Source organism: Panicum virgatum, chromosome 4N (assembly GCF_016808335.1).
Source record: "Panicum virgatum strain AP13 chromosome 4N, P.virgatum_v5, whole genome shotgun sequence".
Classification (NCBI taxonomy): Eukaryota; Viridiplantae; Streptophyta; class Magnoliopsida; order Poales; family Poaceae; genus Panicum; species Panicum virgatum.
In genome coordinates, this window is record NC_053148.1 from 34,341,085 (window position 1) to 34,361,258 (window position 20,174).

Consider the following 20,174-nt stretch of genomic DNA (forward strand, 5'->3'; position numbering starts at 1 on the left):
TGCGCCGCCGCCCCTCGACACCAGCCCGCGCCGCTGCCGCCCCTTGACCCGGCGCGCGCGGAGGCCGGGGCACGGGGGCTCCAGCTACGAGACCCCGCCGCGAGGGACCGGCAGCCGCGAGCTGGAGCTCCCCTACTCCACCGCGCAGCTCGCGCTCGGCCCCCGCGCCCGTTGAGGATGGAGAGGAGGGGAGCGAGGCGCCGCCGGCCATCCGCGCGCGCTCGGCCATCCGCCGGCCGAGCTCGAGGCAAGGCCCCCGCGCGCGCTCTGCTGGCCCGGCCGCCGCCGCCGCCGAGCTCGAGCGCGCGCGGGCGCGGACTCAATTCCGCCAGGGGAGCGCGGCGAGGACGCGCAGTGAGGCCCCGCGCGGAGGGGAGGGAGCTTGAATCGCTGCTCGCCGGCGAATCGAACGATTCCTCCGCCGAATCGGCCTCCAGCACCTCCGCGTCGAGCTCGGCTCCACCTCCAGCACCACCCGCCTCCCAACACCTCCACGTCGAGCTCGCATCCGTCTCCAGCACTGCCCGCGAACGTACCCGGCGGCGAAGCTCCCCAGGCGCAGCCGCGACGGCGCTCACTCGCGGCCGCCGAGCTCTCCACGTGCAGTGACCCAAGGCGGCGGTTGAGCTCCCTCACGCCCGGCGGCGGTGCTCCCCGGCGCTGCTCAGCACTCTCGCGCGAAGAGTCTCGTAGCTGGAGCTCACGGGCATCGGCGCCATCTCGTCGCCGTCGTCGTGGTCGTCGAAGTCCATGGCCGGCGTCGGCCAGCAGCAGCAGCGGCCGGTGGCAGGTGTTTCTTGTGCCTGGCCTGTGAGCCGCGGCGGCACAGGCAAGCAACGGCGAGCCGCGGCCGTGCAGGCGGGCAAGGGGACGGCGGCGAGCCACGGCGGAATGGGCAGGCGAGCAGACCGGCACGCAGCTTGGGCCTGCTGAGGGCAATATGGTCTTTTCGCTTTTTATCTGAGCTACAAACATTTACATTATTCGGTGCGGTGTGCTGCACACCAAGCCACTTTTTCATGGTGTGTGAGGAACAAAATCGGCATTGGTAGTGTGCTTAGTATAAATCCACTTTTTGGCAGTGTCCCACACACAAATTTCCCTTATTTGTATGGTGCACATGCTGTTTTGGGTGAGCCGCGACGGTTTTTTTTTTCTTGAGAGCCATCGCCGGATGAACCGTGAACGAGGAAGGCTAGCTGCTGCGTGCAGTATTCATCTATCAGAGCGGATTCTCTGACGTAGTGATGTTGAGTCACTAACACGTCAGAGAAGAAATCGCTGGCAAATGAACAGAAAGCATAGTAGTCTGCATTACATCATCACTCACTATGCTCAAAATTTCCCTTCTGCGATCGAGCGGCTCATATCCTTTTGGCTGGATATAGAAAAATTAAAGTTGGGCTTCCAGGGCCGCCAGGTCGTGTGTGGCCTCACCAGCCGCCGCCCATCCACGACCACTAGAGTTCCAACATTAGGACCCTGCTTCTGCTTTTATGATAGCTAGCAGGAGCTGGAGCAATAGTTGAGCTATGAATGCGATCTTCACAATTTTCATTGTTCGAAATTTTAATATTTCAAACAACTAGAAAAAAAACATAACCTAAAATATAGGTAAAAAAAGTCAGATCTATCAGCACTCCAGGCTGTGATTTATAAGGTCCTTCCGCACCCTACACTCAACGTCTTCACCATATACTGATATACGTCAGCATTACTTTCTATCCTCATCACCTGTGAATTGTTAGGGTCAGTTTGGTCGAGCTTCACTACTTGATTCTGATTTTCTATGGGAGCTGATTTTCTAAAGAAGTTATTCTCTAGATGAAAGTGATTCTCTATGATTCTCTAAGATTAACTTTATGAAGAATAGGTCCACTGCGAGAAGTGAATAAGGACAAACTACTTTTTTCAGCTCCCAACACCTTAGTTCATTTCAGAGAATGACTTCACAGAATCATCGTAGAATCACTTCTCTTAGAAAAACTGTTTGATAGAAAAGCTGGATTCAGCCAAGAAGCTGCTATAGGAATTCTGGCAAAGAGGCTTAATTTTTTCTCCTTTGTACTTAGCCTTGGACTGAGGCTTTTTCTATATTTTGATAGTATAGATATCTAGACGACACTCAAAGTCCAGTTTGTGAGTATGGAGCTCTAAATAACATATAGCACGCCAAGTTTAATTTATAGACCGTCCATATATTTTAATCAATAATCCAAATGTATATTAAAACTTTTTATGTGTTTGTACTCGCTAGTGCTCAAATATTTTGTAACTAATGTTCCTATCCTACAATTATCCATGGAAATTCTAGATAATGTTCGTAGAGAATCACCTAAATAAAAGATGTACTTGGCAAGAAAATTCAAATTCAGAAAGATCAAACCCGGGGTATTTTTTCCTTCCGTACTATGCACTGAAGCCTTGAGTGGATGAGAATGTGGTACTAACATCATTTTTAACTTGGAAAAGTCCATTTTACTCCCTCACAAATATCAACTCACAAAATCTAAAATTAAGATCCAATTTATATAAGGAGAAATAAAAAATATAAATTTCATCAAGGTTAGAATGGATCAATTAAAATTTTTCAAGGGAGCGAATTGAGCCTAATTTTGTTGAGAGGACTAAGCGGACATAGTGGATTGGTGAGTGTAGTAAAATAGTCTTTTTCCATTTATAATTAAATATGGTAAATTGTGTTCTTGTGCCATGAACAATAATAATGCATCGCAATGCACTTTTATGTTGCATACCACAGGCATCAAGCTTGGTTCAACGCGGACGCAAAGGAGCCTCCATGCCATTCGGTGGTTGCTGGTCAAGTCTGGACACGCTACCTCCATCCTAGAATATAGCTATTTGTAAGTTTTCTTCAAGTTAAACCTTTTAAACTTTGACTACATATGGTAATAAAAAGATAAAGAATGATAACATAAAAGTAATATTAGTTTATTCATGAAGAAACCAACTATTGTAACATGTAACTTTTCTACTTAAATGTAATTATTTTGGATATATTATTGGTCAAAAATGAAAATATTTGACTTTGACTAAGTCTAAAGTTGTTATATTTTGGAGACAGAGGTAACAGTGTTTTTTGTCGCTCATTCCCGGACGACCAACGAGTACAGTTGAACCAAAGTTTGGTCCATGTGGAATCCACCATTTAGAATCGCTAAGGTACCTTATTGCCAGGTGGATGAGATTTTACTGCTGGGTCACAAGGTCATCACCATACGTGCATTTGAGAAACAAGTTTTGTTATATGAATCTATATGAAATTAATCTCTATCAGAAAATAACAGCTCTAGATGTGGGGGGCTGTTTGGTAGCCGACCACCGGTTGCCACACAAAGGTGAGGCGGCGCCACAGTTTGTGGCGCAGATTTTCCACGCCACACTTGTGGTGAGAAACAGCAAACTACTTGGAAGTAGCATGGCGTGCCAACTCATGAACCAAGCAGCGACCATTTTTCTAGCGGCGTCACAACTGTAGCTGTGGCAGATTGTGGTGGGGAACCAAACAACCCTAAGATCTACAACCTTTTAGTTTATCTATCAGTTTTTCACTTGATCTGAACATTATGGTAACTATATAGTTCGATGTCTAAATGGATTCAAATGGAAGAAGATCAAATCCAAAGTTTTATCTCAGGAAAAGCTAAGAATTCTCGTATGTGAATCATCTCTATTTAAGTCTACACGAAATGTTACAATTTTTGAATATGTGTTGTGTGCAGTGATGGTGTGGGCGACTTTTGTAAATTTCGCCCACCCCTTAATTAAGACATGTCAATTAAACATATTTAAATTATGGACCTCAATTTGCTGATGATATTTTTGACACTTTCTAAAACTGACTTGAGGGGCATGCAGCACATTCCTCGTGCAGATACGTACAAAACACATGTGGTCGACAATGATCGACCGACGGTCATTTCGTTCACAATCACACAACAGGGATTTTTGCCATAATTGTTTATTCCAATCACGGAATAGTAGAGGGATTTATTTTGTATTGTGCACACGTGCAAGAGCACGTGCGATGATATTGATATATAGAGAGAGAGATAGTAACCACACTCATGAAGTACATGACCTCGGAAAACGAAACATCAAAAGGGAACAAAAAAAAAGATAGAAGATATGTTTGGATGTTATTCTATAAAGTTATTAGGGCATACACAAGACATAGAGTAGCCACAAGACATTTGGGGCCACCAAATTAATTAAGTGGAGGGCATCACACCGCGTGGCATGTATGTGTTTGAAAAGATAGACTGCTATATTGCGTGGCATGCATCGTATGGAACCGTGTCCTATCACATTTGTATGGTGTGGATGCAATAATCATATTTTTGATAGTTGGATTGCTGCAGTTTGAATTGCACCTACGACACCAAATTTTCGCTGTGTTCGCTTGGCTGTGGCAGATGGTTGATGCTGATTTGTTATGAGAGAACAGTACTGCTGACTGACTGGTAGCTGGTGGCTGGTGCTGATTTAGTATGAGAGAACAGTACTGCTGGATAGTTGGCTGACAAGCCAAGCGAACACAACTTTGTGTTTGTTTATGGAATTTTTGCAGCTCGATCTCAAACGCCTGGCATTTAGAGTTGATTCTATAAATACCAGGTACCGGATCATTGGAATGTTGTTGGATGCATCAGAGCCTATACAATCGGTCCATTATATTTAAGAGATCTTTCCCTTGAGGTGCACTTTTTTTTTTGGAAAGGTTTAAGGTGCACATATTGAAAATGAAGACAATCTAACACAATATTAAATATTGATGGGTGGATTAAGACCATTGACAAGGTGTCCTCTCAACTAAGAAAAAAGAGAGGCAGTGATCGTCCTTGTGGCATGGATGATCTAAAACACAAAAAGCCATGTGTTTTAAATGGTGTATTGCCAAATGTGCAGCAGATGCTGCAATTAGTTAGAGAGGAAGCATAACTCTCGATTCTGATAGGGGCTAGAGGCTTGGCGCAGCTAGATGTGGGTGGTCATAAGTGTTCATGCTAGTCATGCTTCTATCGTCCTTGACGTGAATCTTGAAACTGTGCTATTGTGTATTCAGAAGAAGAAAAAAAAGATATGTGAGGCTAATTTTGGTTTATTGTGCATCTTTATAGATTATTAGCCTTGAATTAGGTTGAATGAGTGATGTCTCAGCATCATTGATTTCTTGCTAGGCCATATAATTGGGCTTGTAGACGAGTGACTACATGTTTTTGTTACATGGGAGTGTAGTAGACTGCTGGAGTGGAAGTGCTGCTGCTAATGAATCCAATGACGAGCAGTACAGGAAAAGCCAATTTACAATCACAAGAAAGAACAACATTAACCAAAACACCTCCATAGTGAACAGGTTAGGTGCTGGAGTCCCAGTTGTCGAACTTGTGAAAACAGATGCAGCGTCTAATCTTATTTTACAAAATTAAACTCTTACAATGAAAGGATACTAAGTACTGAATGCTGACTGACCCATGCAACATGCAAAGCACTTTCCACATAACAGGCAGCGATCAGAAACCCTATGTTTTTGCACGGCCACGACGGTTGACATACTAGTGAAATATTAGCAGCATCAAGATTTCAAACCCACAGCCCATGGGAAAGCATGCCCACCTATTCAGAGCACAATACCAAACACGAGGTGAGGTGGAACAGGCAAAGAAAATCACGATAAGGCATATAACAAGACGCACTCAATATCTTTAAAGGTACAAAATCCATGTTGATCATCACGTATCAAGATCTCACTTAAACTTCCAGCAGTTCTTACTCCTAATAGACTACACATATTCTACCAAAACCATGGAATCCCATCTCAAATCCCAGTTTCCTTTACATGTCAACCGAGCAGCAGCATGCACGATGTTGCAACCATACCTTGGAAACAAGGTGCTCTAAGTTTCTCTAGAGACTGGTTCTATCAGTCGATCTTCACAGAAGCATAGATCTTCCTCACGAACCAGAAGCAGGCATAGAAGCCAATGGTACCAGTCAGCACGAAGAAGGCATAAGAGATGATCAGCATGTAACCAAAGTACAGGATGCCTGAGACAAGCTTTGTGATCTCCAACTTGTTGAAGAAGTAGAAGATAGCATAAGCAAACAGATAGAGCGCCGATGAGCCTGCAGTCAGGTATGCCCTCCACCACCAGTGGTAATCCTCGCTGCATAGTTGGAAGTAGCATAGCACAATCGTGATCTCAGCACAGGTCACAATGAGGATGATGAAGACTATGAAGAGGAAGCCAAAGATGTAGTAAAACTGGTTCAGCCAGATCGATGTCAGGATGAAGAAGAGCTCAATAAAGACAGCCCCAAATGGCAATATACCACCAGCAAGTATTGCAAAAGCTGGCTGCAGGTACCATGCTTGCTCGGGAATTTGCCTGGGAATCTTGTTTGTCTTCACTGGGTCCTCAATGGCTGGCTGCTTGAATCCCAAGAAACTTCCAACAAAGACCAGTGGCACAGAGATGCCGAACCAGAGGAGGAACAAAGCAAACATTGTTCCGAAAGGAACTGCACCAGATGATTTCTCACCCCAGATGAGGGCATTCAAAAAGAAGAAGACCGCAAAGATAATACCAGGAAACATGAAGGCAGTTTTGAGGGTGATCTTCTTCCACTCAGTGCCTTTGAACATCTTGTACAGGCGAGATGAGGTGTATCCTGCCAGTACACCCATGAACACCCACAAAAGGACCATAGCAGTCATGAGTCCTCCACGGTTTGCAGGCGATAAGAATCCAAGTAGCGCAAACATCATGGTCACTAGTGTCATCCCAAAGAACTGCACGCCAGTGCCAACGTAAACACAAAGGAGGCCTGAATGGACAGGAGGCCGGAATACATCACCATGCACTAACTTCCAACCAGTTTCTTCCTGGGCCTCATCCTGATTGTCAAGCTGATTATAGTTCGCTATGTCCTTGTAAAGGGTTCTCATCATGATCATGGCTACCATACCAGACAGGAATAGGACAATCATCAATGAATTAACAATTGAGAACCAATGGATTTGGCTATCGCTAGAAAGAAGGTAGACATCCCAGCGAGATGCCCATATGATATCACTAGCCTGCAATAGGTCAATTCAAAATTAATCAAAATTGGGGAACAACAATCTCTGTCACAATCTTTGAGAAATGAGCTATATACCTCAAAGGTAACATCGTAAGAGAATACTACATATGCATCAGGGGCCACCTCTTGAGGAGTGTGACTACCAGGTGTAATCTTAATGTTAGCATTGCAAGTTTGCGCTGTGGGATTAGCATCATCCCAGGCACCATATTCATGCTTGATGCTGTAACAGATGAGCAGAAAGAAGTAATCAAATATAGATGACTTCATAGTTGATATGCTGATGGAAGTGGGAAGCATTGTAAGCAGAAAGAACAAAATATTGGAAATCGGTGAAGAGAAAATGTAACTTGCAAACATCTACTATGCAAGCTAAAGATCATGAAACATGACATACCTGCTGGGAATCACATGAAACCCAACAATGCGAGCATCGGGAGAAGTTTGGTCTTCATGGTACAAGACTTTAAAACTCAAGTGGTTGTTGATATAATACTTGTCATCCTTGAGCTGGCAATATTTCATTCAAATCAAATAAGGTATCGAACAAATATTTAAACTATTTCATGTTTAACTTTTAAAACTCAAGTGGTTGTTGATATAATACTTGTCATCCTTGAGCTGGCAATATTTCATTCAAATCAAATAAGGTATCCAATAAATATTTTAACTAATTCATGTTTAACTTGTGAGACATAAATTTGTTATGCTCACCTTATAACCAACTCGGTAACCATGCTCAAAGCTTGGTGTTTGGCTTCCTTCCCGTGTCTGTCTAGGTACCACAACTGGGAGATTATCTAGAATCCTAACATGCACAAGTTTTTTAAACAGAATAAATTCAGTTAGGCACAGTACTGAACATAACATATAGTGAGATAATTCATGCACAGTCAATATCTCACGGACATGGCAATCGAATGAGCAAATGACAGTGAGAAAATAGAGTGATAAATCTCATATGCACAAATTTGAAGCAGAAAAAACTCAATTCTACTTACCAGATGGTCACATTGTTTACTGACAATTAAAAATAAAAAAAAAACAGCTTTAACTTGAAACCTACATGTTAACTCGGTATTCATCATCGATTTTTTCTTTGAAATTCTTCACAGCTTCTTGAGAAAGCTTCTTTCGACAAACAATCTTGCAACTCTCATCCCTCCTCATCTTGAACTGTATTAATCAAGAATGAAATGACTGCTGATCAAACAGGTTCCCAAAGTATTTTGTATTTTTGTCAAGCAATCCCCCTTCTTTTTACTTGAACTAAGTATAAAAGAAAAGGTTTCATGCCCTTACATTATAGACAGAATTTTCGATGCGGTCCCCACGAAGGACTTCACCCAAGTTCTCAGCACTGTTCTTAATCGCCTCAGGTTTGCAGTAGTCCAGGAAATAGTAGTCATATGGAAGCTGTGTCTTTATAGATGACAGTTTGTTGACTTTCACCTGAAGCTCATCATCCTGCACAGTGGGTGGTCATAAAGAATTCATACTAGAATACAAATATTTGGCATTCTGTTTATATTCTGGGCAGTATGGAGTCACCACTTCTATGATCAAATAACAATCATCCCTATATCATAATCAGTGGATATCAGGACAACAAGCTTGCAATGGATAAAACAAATACACAATGTAAAAGTCAAAAGAGAAAAATCCATCTGTTGGTTGAATTATAAAATAGTGTATAAGTTATCTACGTATTTCCTACATACCATAGTGATTTACACTTTGACTAAAACCTACCATAGTGATTACACTTTGACTATGTGAGGCATTAACCACCAACTACCTACAATCCTCTACAGGCAAAGCCTCACCTGGTGGATCAACACTCCAATGCAGCATTTTCAATAGCATTGAACCAAGAGATTCAAACTTCATTAACAAACAGACACAATGCATGCACTCTGCCAAATCCACTTGTGATAGAATCATGGAACTAGATCAATTTCATGTGTATCATAGTTCTTTAGAATTTTTGGCTATCCCAAACCTTCGTCTTAGAGAGCAACTCCAGTAAGTAGAATGAAAGCTATATCAATAAAACAAGATACCATTAACTTATGCACGTTTGCTAGCAATGAATTGTCTCTTCGCTAATTAGCAAAAATGATACAGATTTAGCTAGTTATATGAAGGCAATGCTTCAGCTCACTATAAAGTCCTCCAGTACTTGCCACTCGAATGCCTAATCTTTAATGAAACCGACTGAAGGAAACTGCAATTGGTGACAACTTATGATTGATGAGTGATCTACTCCACCCCCATACACCCACTTAGCTAACAGGCCAAATTAAGCTCAATTTGTCAATGACAAAACAACAACAAAATCAAGCAGCAACATATACAACCACAGCAGTGTATACGTTATCACACATGAACGCAAACAAGAAAACACTAGAAACTCCGTATTTTCCAAAATTCACTGTTATTCCCAGTGACCACTAAATCGAGCTATGCAAAATGCAACACTACAGTCCGCAGCGAATGACGAAAAACATGTTATCAGCGTCAGGGGCGACGCAAGGAACGTAAGAGCTAAACTCCCCAACCCTCTCAGGCCCCGGCATGGGCGCGCAGCATAACCCCCCCCCCCCCCCCCCCCAAAAAAAAAAAACACGCCCAGAACACGCGTGCACACCAAATGCAATGACCCTAAACCCTAAACCACGTGCGCACCCACTGCTCTCCCCGCGCGTCCCGGAAGCCAGATCTGAGGCCGCTCCTCCCAGCACTGCCAGATCCGCGGGCGCCGACAACCAGAGAACAAACACCTACCGCTGGATCGGACAGGGAGAGGAAGCGGGGAAACATGCGGGCGAGAAGGCAGGGAATGGGTCGGTGGATCACCTTCTGGAAGTCGCGGGGTGCCACGCCGGGGAGGTAGAAGGCGCCGGCGGGGGAGGAGACGGCGCAGAGCACGGCGGCGGCGACGAAGATGAGGAGGTGGCGGGGGCGCAGGCCGCCGCCGGGGTTCGCCATGGGTGCGCGGCCCGGTGGCGTTGGACGGGGAAAAGAGTGGGATGGGCGGGGCGAGGGAGGCGGCGGCCGGTGGGCAAGTGCGAGTAGTTAAGACGGGGACGGGACACGCGGCTCGAGGCCCGGGAGGAGGCAGTGATTATTCCATTCCTCGTAAAAGAAAGAAAGAAACTGAATAAATGAGGTAAACGCCTGTAGATTTTAAAGAAGGCTTCGTTTGGACTTTTGTTTAGTTTGGTAAAACTGTAGTTTTTTCCATTTTTTGAGTAAGTTTTTCCTTGAAAAATTGCTGTAAAAATCACAGGCATATCATGTGCTGCGGTGCAAGCTTTCTAGATTATATTTTAGCAAACATAGGAGTTTGTTGGATTAACCGGCCTCCAGGAGTGCGCTTGGTGAACTAAAAGTTTCTACATTTGCATTTAAAGATGTTACACCGTCATGATGATTTTGAAAAGTTTATCGAATGATCATACGATATATCTTGCTTGAGGTCTGCTCATGATCAGGTATTTAGGTAAAGCCGGGCTAGATCATTAGATGAATGGTGGAACATTTAAAAATGTGGTTGGTCAAACGAGATCAAATTAACAACATAAAATTCATGCTACTAGCTTCAAAAAATTATGTCATAATGCATATTATATTTGAACTAATAATATTATCATATGCTAGTCAATAGTACTACTATTCACTCTGTTCAGCTAGCTTGTCAGCCAACCGCCCAGTTGTATTTTTTTCTCACAATAGATCAGCACCAGCCACAGCCCCGGCCAGTCGAATAGTCCCATGCCTTATAGACATATATTTGGGAGATGAAAAATAATGCCTATTTCAAGAAAACAATATTTTGTTGCAACTTTTATCACATAAAGAATTTCTAAAGACATTTACCTAGTATTGCGCCTAAATGCAAACCAACAACCCAAAACCGAGAGCACAGCCAAATCAACAGCAACGAACAACCCAACGTCCTCTAGGCAATGTTCAACAAGGCGGCGTTCCACGCTCGCCTAGGCGGGATTAGTCGCTGGGCGGAGGGGTTCCGCCTCGCCTAGGAGGTAGGCGGTGCCCTAGGCGATGCCCCCACGTCGACAGCGAAGGGAAGGCGGGCTGGGACGTCGGGCGACGGCGGCAGAGGCTCGGAGGAGGTTGCAGCGGCGGCGGGGAGGTCGGCTTGTGGCGGCGGCGGAGGAGGAGGCAAGGATGGGCGGGGGAGAGGCTTCGGAATCAATCCGCGCCGGCGAGGGCGACGGCAGCGGAGGAGGAAGCAGGGGAGGGTGGGGCGGCGGTCTGGGCAGCGGAGGAGGAGGCAGGAGCAGGCAGGCGGCGGTGGCGGCTGCGCAGCAGAGGAAGAGGCAGGTGGAGGAGGAAGCAGAGGTGGTCAGGTGGAGTAGGCATCGGATGGAGATAAGGTAGAGTTAGGGTTGGGACTTGAGTTGTGCTGCTTTGATGGGCCTTTTGTCCAACTTTAGGCCCACTGCCCCCACTAGTCTTTAGATTTTCTTTTCTTTTAGAGATATAATTGATGTGTATAGGAAGGTATATATACATGTACAACACCGCCTAGAAAACCGCCTAAAAACACCTAGGCTCTAGGCGATGGGTCACCGCCTAGAAACCGCCTAGCCTAACATTGCCTCTAGGATTAGGCGTGGTTGCTAACCCAAGAAAACACACTTTTCTCCTCTGCACGCTAAATAAGCCCGTGTTCAGTTCCAAAAACCAAAATTCCAAAAAAAAATTCCGGCACCCGCATGGAGACTTAAATCTAGACGAAAAAAAAAGCATTGCGACTGCTGTCTGTAAATGGCGAGACAAATCTAATGAACCTAACTAGGCTGTAATCAGACGCTAAATTGCTACAGTGATGCTACAGTAACAACCTCTAATGACGGATTAATTATGCTCGTTAGATTCGTCTCGCAATTTACAGACGAGTTCTGTAATTATTTTTGTGATTAGTCTATGTTTAGTACTTCAAATGTAGAAAGATGCCTTTTCAAAATTTTTACACCGCGCAACCAAACGGGGCCTAAGTCACAGTGCGCCGTACACGCAAGCATTTGAAATACTGCCACCAACTTGTCACGGAGCAAACAGTTGAAACTTGAGGGAGGCCTCCAATTAAAAGCTTATTTACACATCACACAAGCATCATCAGAACCTGTAGTTAAAATAGCAAACCGAAAGAGAACATTCAACAATGTTAGGCAGCATCTGTGTTGCCGCAGTTTATTTCCCCTCCTTTATTCATTCACAAATGTAGATACAACCAGTGCGTCCGAACATCCTGGCCCAGAATGCTCTTGCTAACAGTTATTGCAGGTGAAACAAATAACTCAAGTGTATGATATAGCGATACATAACATAATATTACAAATGTCGCCGTGACCGAGTCATCTACAAATAACTTGCGCTCACCAACGGAAAAGAATTGGACCTGACTATAGATAAATACAGCAAAAAGGCCACAAGGCCAATCTGTTCAATTTATTCAAAGCTGCACTTGCCAAAACATTGGAACCCTGATCAACAATCAGTGGTTAGCGTCTCTGCTGTAGTACTGGTCCAAGGTCTTTGCAGGGATACGGTGGAGGAGCTCGCGTGGGAAGATGCGAAGCAATGTCCATGCAAGATCAAGGGACTGGAAGATGTTCCTCGTGTCGTATGCTCCTTGTGTCACAAACTTCCTCTCAAATTTGTCGAGGAACTCCAAGTAAAGCTGTGCAAGACATAAAATAATTGATCATTAGGTTTTGGACTTATAAAGACACCAACTTATGAATGTATTTCACTCGCAACAGACCAGATCCTCAGATGAGAGTGCCTCCTCTCCAACGACTGCCTTCATAGCCTGGACATCCTTTCCAATTGCATAGTTGGCATAAAGCTGAACAGAAAAGGTTACATTTCAATTCGTCTTACACATCATAGATTGAAGGAAAACCAAGCATCTGAATTCAAAATAGGTACCTGATTAGATACATCGGAATGGTCCCGACGCGTCATACCCTCACCAATAGCACTCTGCAGGAGTAGTTCAGCTGTTCTTAGAACTAGCCTTCTGCATAAATGCTGACAGAGTGACAGCATACAGAAAACTTATCTTACCTTCATCAATCGGGAGAGAGATGGCAACACATTGATAGGTGGATAAATCTGAAAGTAATATGCCATCACATCAGTCTATACTATAAAAGTTGAAACAATTGAAAATATTTCACACCAAGATTAGGCCCACCGTACCCCTCACGGAGGCCCCACTTGTCATGCCAAAAAGCTTGACGAAAGGGAGGGGGAGATTGGTTTCGTCCATATTTTCCACCAAAATCCTATTACTTTTTACACCAGCAATTTCCTATACCCACCTCTTGTACTCACGTCTTTATTTTCCATTAGCATACACATACTTTCCTTTGCACATACATTGGCCCCATAATTCGCGTCATTTTTTCTTTTGGAAGGACAATAATTGACATCATTATTTATGGAAGGAAAAGAAAGACGTGTATTATTTAGAAGAAAAATAAATGACATTGTTGCTTGATGGTTTTGGAATGATATTAATTGACATCATTGTTTTATGGAAGGAAAAGAAAGATATGTATTATTTTTGGAAAGAAAATAAATAACATCATTGCTTGATGGAAGAAAAATTAAATACGTGCCTGTGGCATGTACATCTTCCCTAGTATATATAAAATAAGAAAAGTGAAAAGAAAGGAAACATTACACATCTTATTTCTTGAGGCATCAATATGAGAGGAAGGGGGGGATAACAAATGCTAAATGAGAGCTATAACTAATTCCAGAGTTGCCCCACGTGAAGCTGTAACCATTTGATAACTCCAAAAAAAAAGGAACATGCAAAAGCACCTGTCTGTTATGGAGCTGCCTATCAATGTATATCTGTCCCTCAGTAATGTATCCCGTAAGATCAGGAGTAGGATGTGTGATATCTGTTTAGGAGACACGGTATATTTGAGTTAAATAGCCAAGAAAGTGAAATGCATGATAATGACAAATATAAATGCAACCAGATACTAGTTTAAAATTGGTCTACTGGGTCAGACGAAAATGATTTGGCCATAGTAGGCTGTGGAGTCAGCTCAGACAAATAGAAGCAAAACTGGTTCACGCTGAACTAGAACAAAAGTGTACAAAACCAACACTTCCAGTCACAAATACAAGTCCATATAGGTTGTTCCTAAGTCACCTTTTTCATTTTGACTAGCAATATACATATAATCTTAAATGAAAAAGCTATAAACTATTAAAACATATTTTATAATGAATCTAGCAATTTCAATCATGTACTGTCAATCTATATAAGCTTTTAGGATTGATGGCCAAACCGCCAAAGTTAAAAAGTTTTGCGATTGGAGGAATTAAGGATAAGGCATAGTAACAATAAATATTAGAAAAGCAATTAATTTCAGTACTAACCATCATTAGGCATTGTTAGAATGGGAATTTGGGTAATGGAGCCTGATCTTCCTTCAATACGCCCAGCGCGCTCATATATTGTTGCCAAATCAGTATACATATACCCAGGATAACCACGCCTACCCGGCACCTCTTCTCGAGCTGCAGATACCTACAAATAAGCACAACCCATTTAACATTATAAGACACAAGACATCAACTTACCAATTTATTAGCTAAACGCAAGTGTTAAAGATATATAAAGATATAAAAAGGGACATGCAAGACTATAATAGAACTAGTCTGGGTTGCTTAATGATGATCTAAAAAAATACCATCAAAGCTAATAAAAACATAAAAAGCTAAGTACTGGGGGAAAGACCACAAGCTAATAGAAACATCAAGGCATCTTGCTAGCATCCATTTAGCCATTTAGGGCAGTGTAGAATGCACATTCAAAGTTTCTACAAGATTTATGGCACCAAAGCTTTCTTTTAGTTCATTCCAACACAAACGCCACAATTACATGGATAATAAATTCCAGCATGCAGTGAAGCTATAATGCTACACAACTCATGAATCAATTACATAAAAGATCAGGGAGATCGTCAGTAACAAAACATAGCAGCACCAAATATTTGCAACAAAGAGATCATGATTCACAATGTCCTTATGAATTTTCCATACAAGACATGATAAATCTCAAAGCTTAATACCTCACGAAGTGCATCTGCGTAGGAGCTCATATCTGTCAAGATGACAAGTACGTGCTTCCCACATTCATACGCCAAATATTCTGCTGTTGTAAGTGCAATCCGAGGGGTGATAATACGTTCAATGGTAGGGTCATTCGCCTGTAAAGCAGACATCATGGCATTAAGAATATGCTTTGCTAGGCATTAATTAGGTCAATTTTAATGGTATATTTGGATTATCATTAAGTAGATCCATGCTTTTTTTTTCTAAATCCTTGTAGAATCAATTATAGCACTCTTAGAAGAAATAAAACGATAAATGACTCTGTATAGCAAGTCACTGTAAGTACCAGATTCAGAAAAAGAGTGACCCGCTCCATGGAACCATTCTCTTCAAAATCACGTTTGAAGAACTGGGCCGTTTCCATGTTCACTCCCATAGCAGCAAACACAATAGCAAAGTTGTCATCCTCACCACCCTGCAGATTATAAAAAAGCAGAACCAGTTAAGCCGTGGTTGAACATGTAAAGCATGCATTTACACTATAAAAAAATGTTGCCCTCGCAGAATAGAGAATAAGTGCATTAGGACCAATGAAAACTATATTTTCAGATATGAGAAAACTGTCAGGCACCATAACCTACTTAAGGCAATATACGAGCAGAATTCCTACCAGGCTATAAAATGTTAAGCCTATCCACCTTTATGTGAAACTCCTTTTCCTTTTTAATTGCTTGCACTTTTTTACATTTATTTGGAATATGGAAAATAGAGATTTTTCGGGTGGTCGATGGGGTTTGTAATTAGGACATTGGCTACCTCTGCATGCTTGCCTTTCTCCAATGTCTTCACAAGGCCAGCCTGACGACAAATCTGAGCAGCAATTTCATTGTGAGGGAGACCAGCAGCAGAAAAGAGAGGAATCTTTTGACCACGAGCAATAGAGTTCATGACATCAATGGTGGATATCCCCGTTTGGATCATCTCCTCTGGATAGGTTCTCTCACTGGGGTTGATAGAGCTTCCTGGAATAAACATCAGTGTACATTATTACACAAAAATGGAAGACAAGGATTCATTGATTTAACACCATCAAAAATTCTAAAAGCGACCTCTCCACAATGATCATGCACTCCACTATGAGAAACGTAGACATTAACAGCATGCTAGTACTCAGAAATTACTTACCAGAGATATCCAAATAGGCCTCAGGCAATATCGGGGGGCCATTGTCAATAGGTTTTCCAGAACCATTAAAAATGCGCCCAAGCATATCAAGTGATACAGGAGTTTTCAGAACCTGTGAAGAAAAGTAACATATAGTCACTAAGCAAACAAGGTGGCAACTTCTCGATATATATACAAACAAGGAGAAAGAAAACGATGTCACTGTTAAATTTCAATCTGGAAGATCATGTACACTTCATTCTTCCAATGTTATCCAATTGTCCTTCCTCAATTAACATGACTATAAATAGCTTCATGGTTAAACTAGATATAGATATCAATAATATGTGCATTTTGTTTATGAGCTAGATCACCAAATCCAAACTACCTAATTCAAAGAGTTTTGCCTGCTAAACACTTTATCAGTACATAAACAGCAAATTTGACAAGATACCTCGCCTGTGAACTGCACAGTTGTGTATTTGTTGTCTATTCCGGAAGTTCCTTCAAAGACCTGATGAACAAAGCAGTTCATTCACAGACATCAATATAAAAGCTTGCCGTTTTCTGCATAATGGACCTCAGAATCAAAATGGAAATGTTATGTTATAAAGAAAATGAGTAAAAGAAGTAACCTGCACAACAGCTTTTTCACCGTCAACTTCCAAAACTTGACCACGGCGAGTTGTGCCATCTCCGAGTCGGATGTTCACGATTTCCTGGTACTTTGGGCCCTAAAGATGGATATGCAAGCAAACAAATTGAGTATAAGAGGCTAGTAGACTGAATTGTTAAAAAATTGCAGGTTAATTAGCAGCATATTTAAGAAAACTATACACACCTTTACTTTGTCCAATATAACCAGAGGTCCGGCCACACCAGAGACCGTCCTGTACTCTGCACATATAGAGCAAATTACTAACTAGTACACATCATCTTTGTTAGGTAGCCTAAAACGCGTGTAGCACAGAATGACAACTCAGCAAACAGCATTAGTTCTAATGAGGCAAAAAAAAAGTTTGACCTGATGACTAGTTGCATAATTGAAACAAGTTTATACTAAAACAATTGGCAAAAAAACGATCAAGTTTATACTAAAAGCATGATCTAGCAAAGACCGAGTGCCAAACTTGATGACTGGTTGTATAATTGAAACTCCAAGGCTACAAAATATAAATGTTAAAATGAACTAGATGCATCCCCACAGGTGCACTATGGTTGTATGCTTCGACAAAGCCCTGGTACTGTGAATTGACTTATTTTTAGGGCAACCTACCTAAGAACACAACACATTACAAAATTCAACGCATTGGTAATGCATACCAAACTATCATCATAGTCAATAACCTATTATCTTGTAACTTAAGCTCAATTGCAAATAAGGTGTTTAACTTCTCAAAGCGTAAATCATCCCTACATATCTAAGATATTGATGCTACCACCAGTGCGACCGTACAGCACACAGCCACCGTGACTCGATTAACACGTCAACATCCGAAATTGATCACAAAACTAAAGAGCCTAGGACACACTGCGCAAGCTCGGATCTCGTCGAGCGGGCTCGTGACTCACCCATGCCGATCTCGAGGGTTCCCTCCTCCATGTCGGCGCTATCCTTCACCAGACCCATGCTGAAGAACCTGCAGCGAGCAACAGCAACCGAGCCATCAGAACCGAGAAAAACAACTGATCCTCGCCTCCCCAAGACCCTAACCCACGCAGATCACTTGGACACTCCGCCACTCCGGCCCAGGGGGGTAAAATGTCGGGAAACAGATAGAGATTAGCACTCCACCACGCGCAGCGATCGAATCCGCAGCAGGCAGAGTAAATCCGAGCCCCCCGAAATTGAGACACGGATTTCAGGGCTCTCGGCACGAGCCCGCAGGACGGATCAGCTCCAAACCAGTGGCGCCGGGGGAAGAGAGGCGTTGCTCGAGCGACGGAAGGGATCCGCTCCAGCCCGCACGGATCAAACTCCTCCAAACCAGCGGCGGGTGCCCAGGAGGGGAGGGGGAGGTAGGGGAGGCGAGATCGAGGGGGAAAGAGCAGCTACCTGGATCTGGATCGCGGCGCGGGGAGCCGCCTGCGCTGCGGAAGTTGGGGAAGGAACGTGCGAGACGGCGTGGAGGTGGCAGATCGGATAGGCGACGACACGGATGGGAGGGAGAGGAGGGGAGGGGAGGAGGCGAGCAATTAATGCCCAAAATTATAATCAGAGAGAGAGAGAGGGGCCGTGGGCAGGAAGGCCCGTTTTGCGTGTTTGTCCTGGCCGAATACTGAATTTCAAGGGAGATCCTAAACTGAGTTTGACAGCGACACTCGTTTTCCACTTTGGACTTGAATTCGACAATTCCGCTAGGATTGTAGAGAGGAGTAGTAAAATCGAGTATGCACAGTGAGTTGAAATTCCATTTCAAGAGAAATCCACTTGAAACCACCTAAATTTCCATTCACCTCACACTGAATTATTTGTAACCATTATTCAGAAATGCATATAAAAATGTGTATGTGCAAGTTGAGCTATTTGATCATGTTATGAGAACCAATTATCAGCAATAAAAAATTCTATTATAAACATTCAAAGAAACTTCACAACTACTTCAAACTCTTAACTTTCCGTATCAAGAAGTTGGTTTTGTTTCACATGTTCTAGAGTTTCTCTTATTTCTTATGTATACACCACCTCCTTCGGGTCATGAAATCTGTAAAACCTATATAGTTTAGTTGGTCCCCACTAAGAAGTATTTGTTCCTATTTCTCTCTTCTCTCAATCAACCAGGAGAAAACGATAACATGGAGGGTTATCTTAAACTATTCATATATATGACAAACTGACAATCTTTTTCTTGCAGATTATACCAGTGCTATTTGTTACTATTTGCAACATATCAATATACATGGCATATGGACATCATAATATTTCATTAACCATTACGTTTTTCTATAACTAACGTAACTCGATATAATATTCCACTACCTTTTTATTATATTCTTCCGTAATGCAACAACTTTATTTCTAAGAAAAGCCTATTGCAATAAGTTCGCCGGTCATATACAAAATATTTTTAGTAGTATCACACATAATGATCATAACTAGAGAGTGCCACTGTTGATGGGTTTCAGCTCATCGTCTGACTTCTCAGCTCCCAGCCTCTCCCAATCATAGTTTATCAAAAAAACTCTCTCAAATCCCGCAATAACACGCGGGGAATCACCTAGTATAACTATACAACCATCCATCCTCTTTTCCATCGAAGTTAAAAAAAGAGTTAAAAGAGTAAAATGCACCATCGATGTGGCATGTTCAATTCTTTCAATTGATACATCATGACAAGTTAGAGAACTGGTTGAGATAGCGGGACAAGTTTGAGTATCTAAAAAAATGTATTAGTGTCCGGCTCACCTCTCTACTTCAATTGTTTCACTATGAAAACTGTAACACCCCTGGTGTAAATCTTGTACATTAGCCGCTAATTATCGCTTAATCGGGGTCATTAGTGTTAACCAAGCTGGCTTTGTTTAATCAATCCTAGCCGGGCTTTAATACCATTTTCTCCCTAATCCAAAACTCAATTCAACTTTTGTTCATCATCAAAGTTGTAGATCTCTTCTTCCTCTACAACTTTCATTTTAATCAAATTTCAAGTTCCAAAATGAAATTTGGAGTTATAGATAGTCAAAATCGGCTCAAATTTAGTTGAAATTGTTCACTGTGCTACTGGCTCCCTCTCCTGTTTGCCGTACTCGCCCATGCCGGCGACTGCACCTCGGCGCTTGCTCTTCCA

The 20,174-nt window shown here is 42.6% G+C and overlaps 2 protein-coding genes across 2 annotated transcripts; both read right to left on the minus strand.

The window, feature by feature from the left end:
• Positions 1-5,671: 5,671 nt before the first annotated feature.
• On the minus strand, positions 5,672-10,241 carry LOC120670607 (transmembrane 9 superfamily member 7-like). Its single transcript, XM_039950752.1, has 7 exons — positions 9,967-10,241; positions 8,410-8,574; positions 8,174-8,283; positions 7,822-7,915; positions 7,505-7,617; positions 7,183-7,330; positions 5,672-7,102 (listed from the first exon to the last, which is right to left on the minus strand). Exons 1-7 carry the CDS (start codon positions 10,096-10,098, stop codon positions 5,945-5,947), a joined length of 1,920 nt encoding a protein of 639 aa, XP_039806686.1. The 5' UTR covers positions 10,099-10,241; the 3' UTR covers positions 5,672-5,944.
• Positions 10,242-12,302: 2,061 nt separating this feature from the next.
• LOC120670608 (V-type proton ATPase subunit B 1-like) lies at positions 12,303-18,631 on the minus strand. Its single transcript, XM_039950753.1, has 15 exons — positions 18,443-18,631; positions 17,959-18,026; positions 17,228-17,283; positions 17,022-17,120; positions 16,841-16,900; positions 16,408-16,519; positions 16,039-16,244; positions 15,569-15,697; positions 15,240-15,377; positions 14,545-14,695; positions 13,975-14,057; positions 13,210-13,257; positions 13,072-13,125; positions 12,905-12,988; positions 12,303-12,820 (listed from the first exon to the last, which is right to left on the minus strand). Exons 2-15 carry the CDS (start codon positions 18,014-18,016, stop codon positions 12,635-12,637), a joined length of 1,464 nt encoding a protein of 487 aa, XP_039806687.1. The 5' UTR covers positions 18,017-18,026; positions 18,443-18,631; the 3' UTR covers positions 12,303-12,634.
• Positions 18,632-20,174: the final 1,543 nt, after the last annotated feature.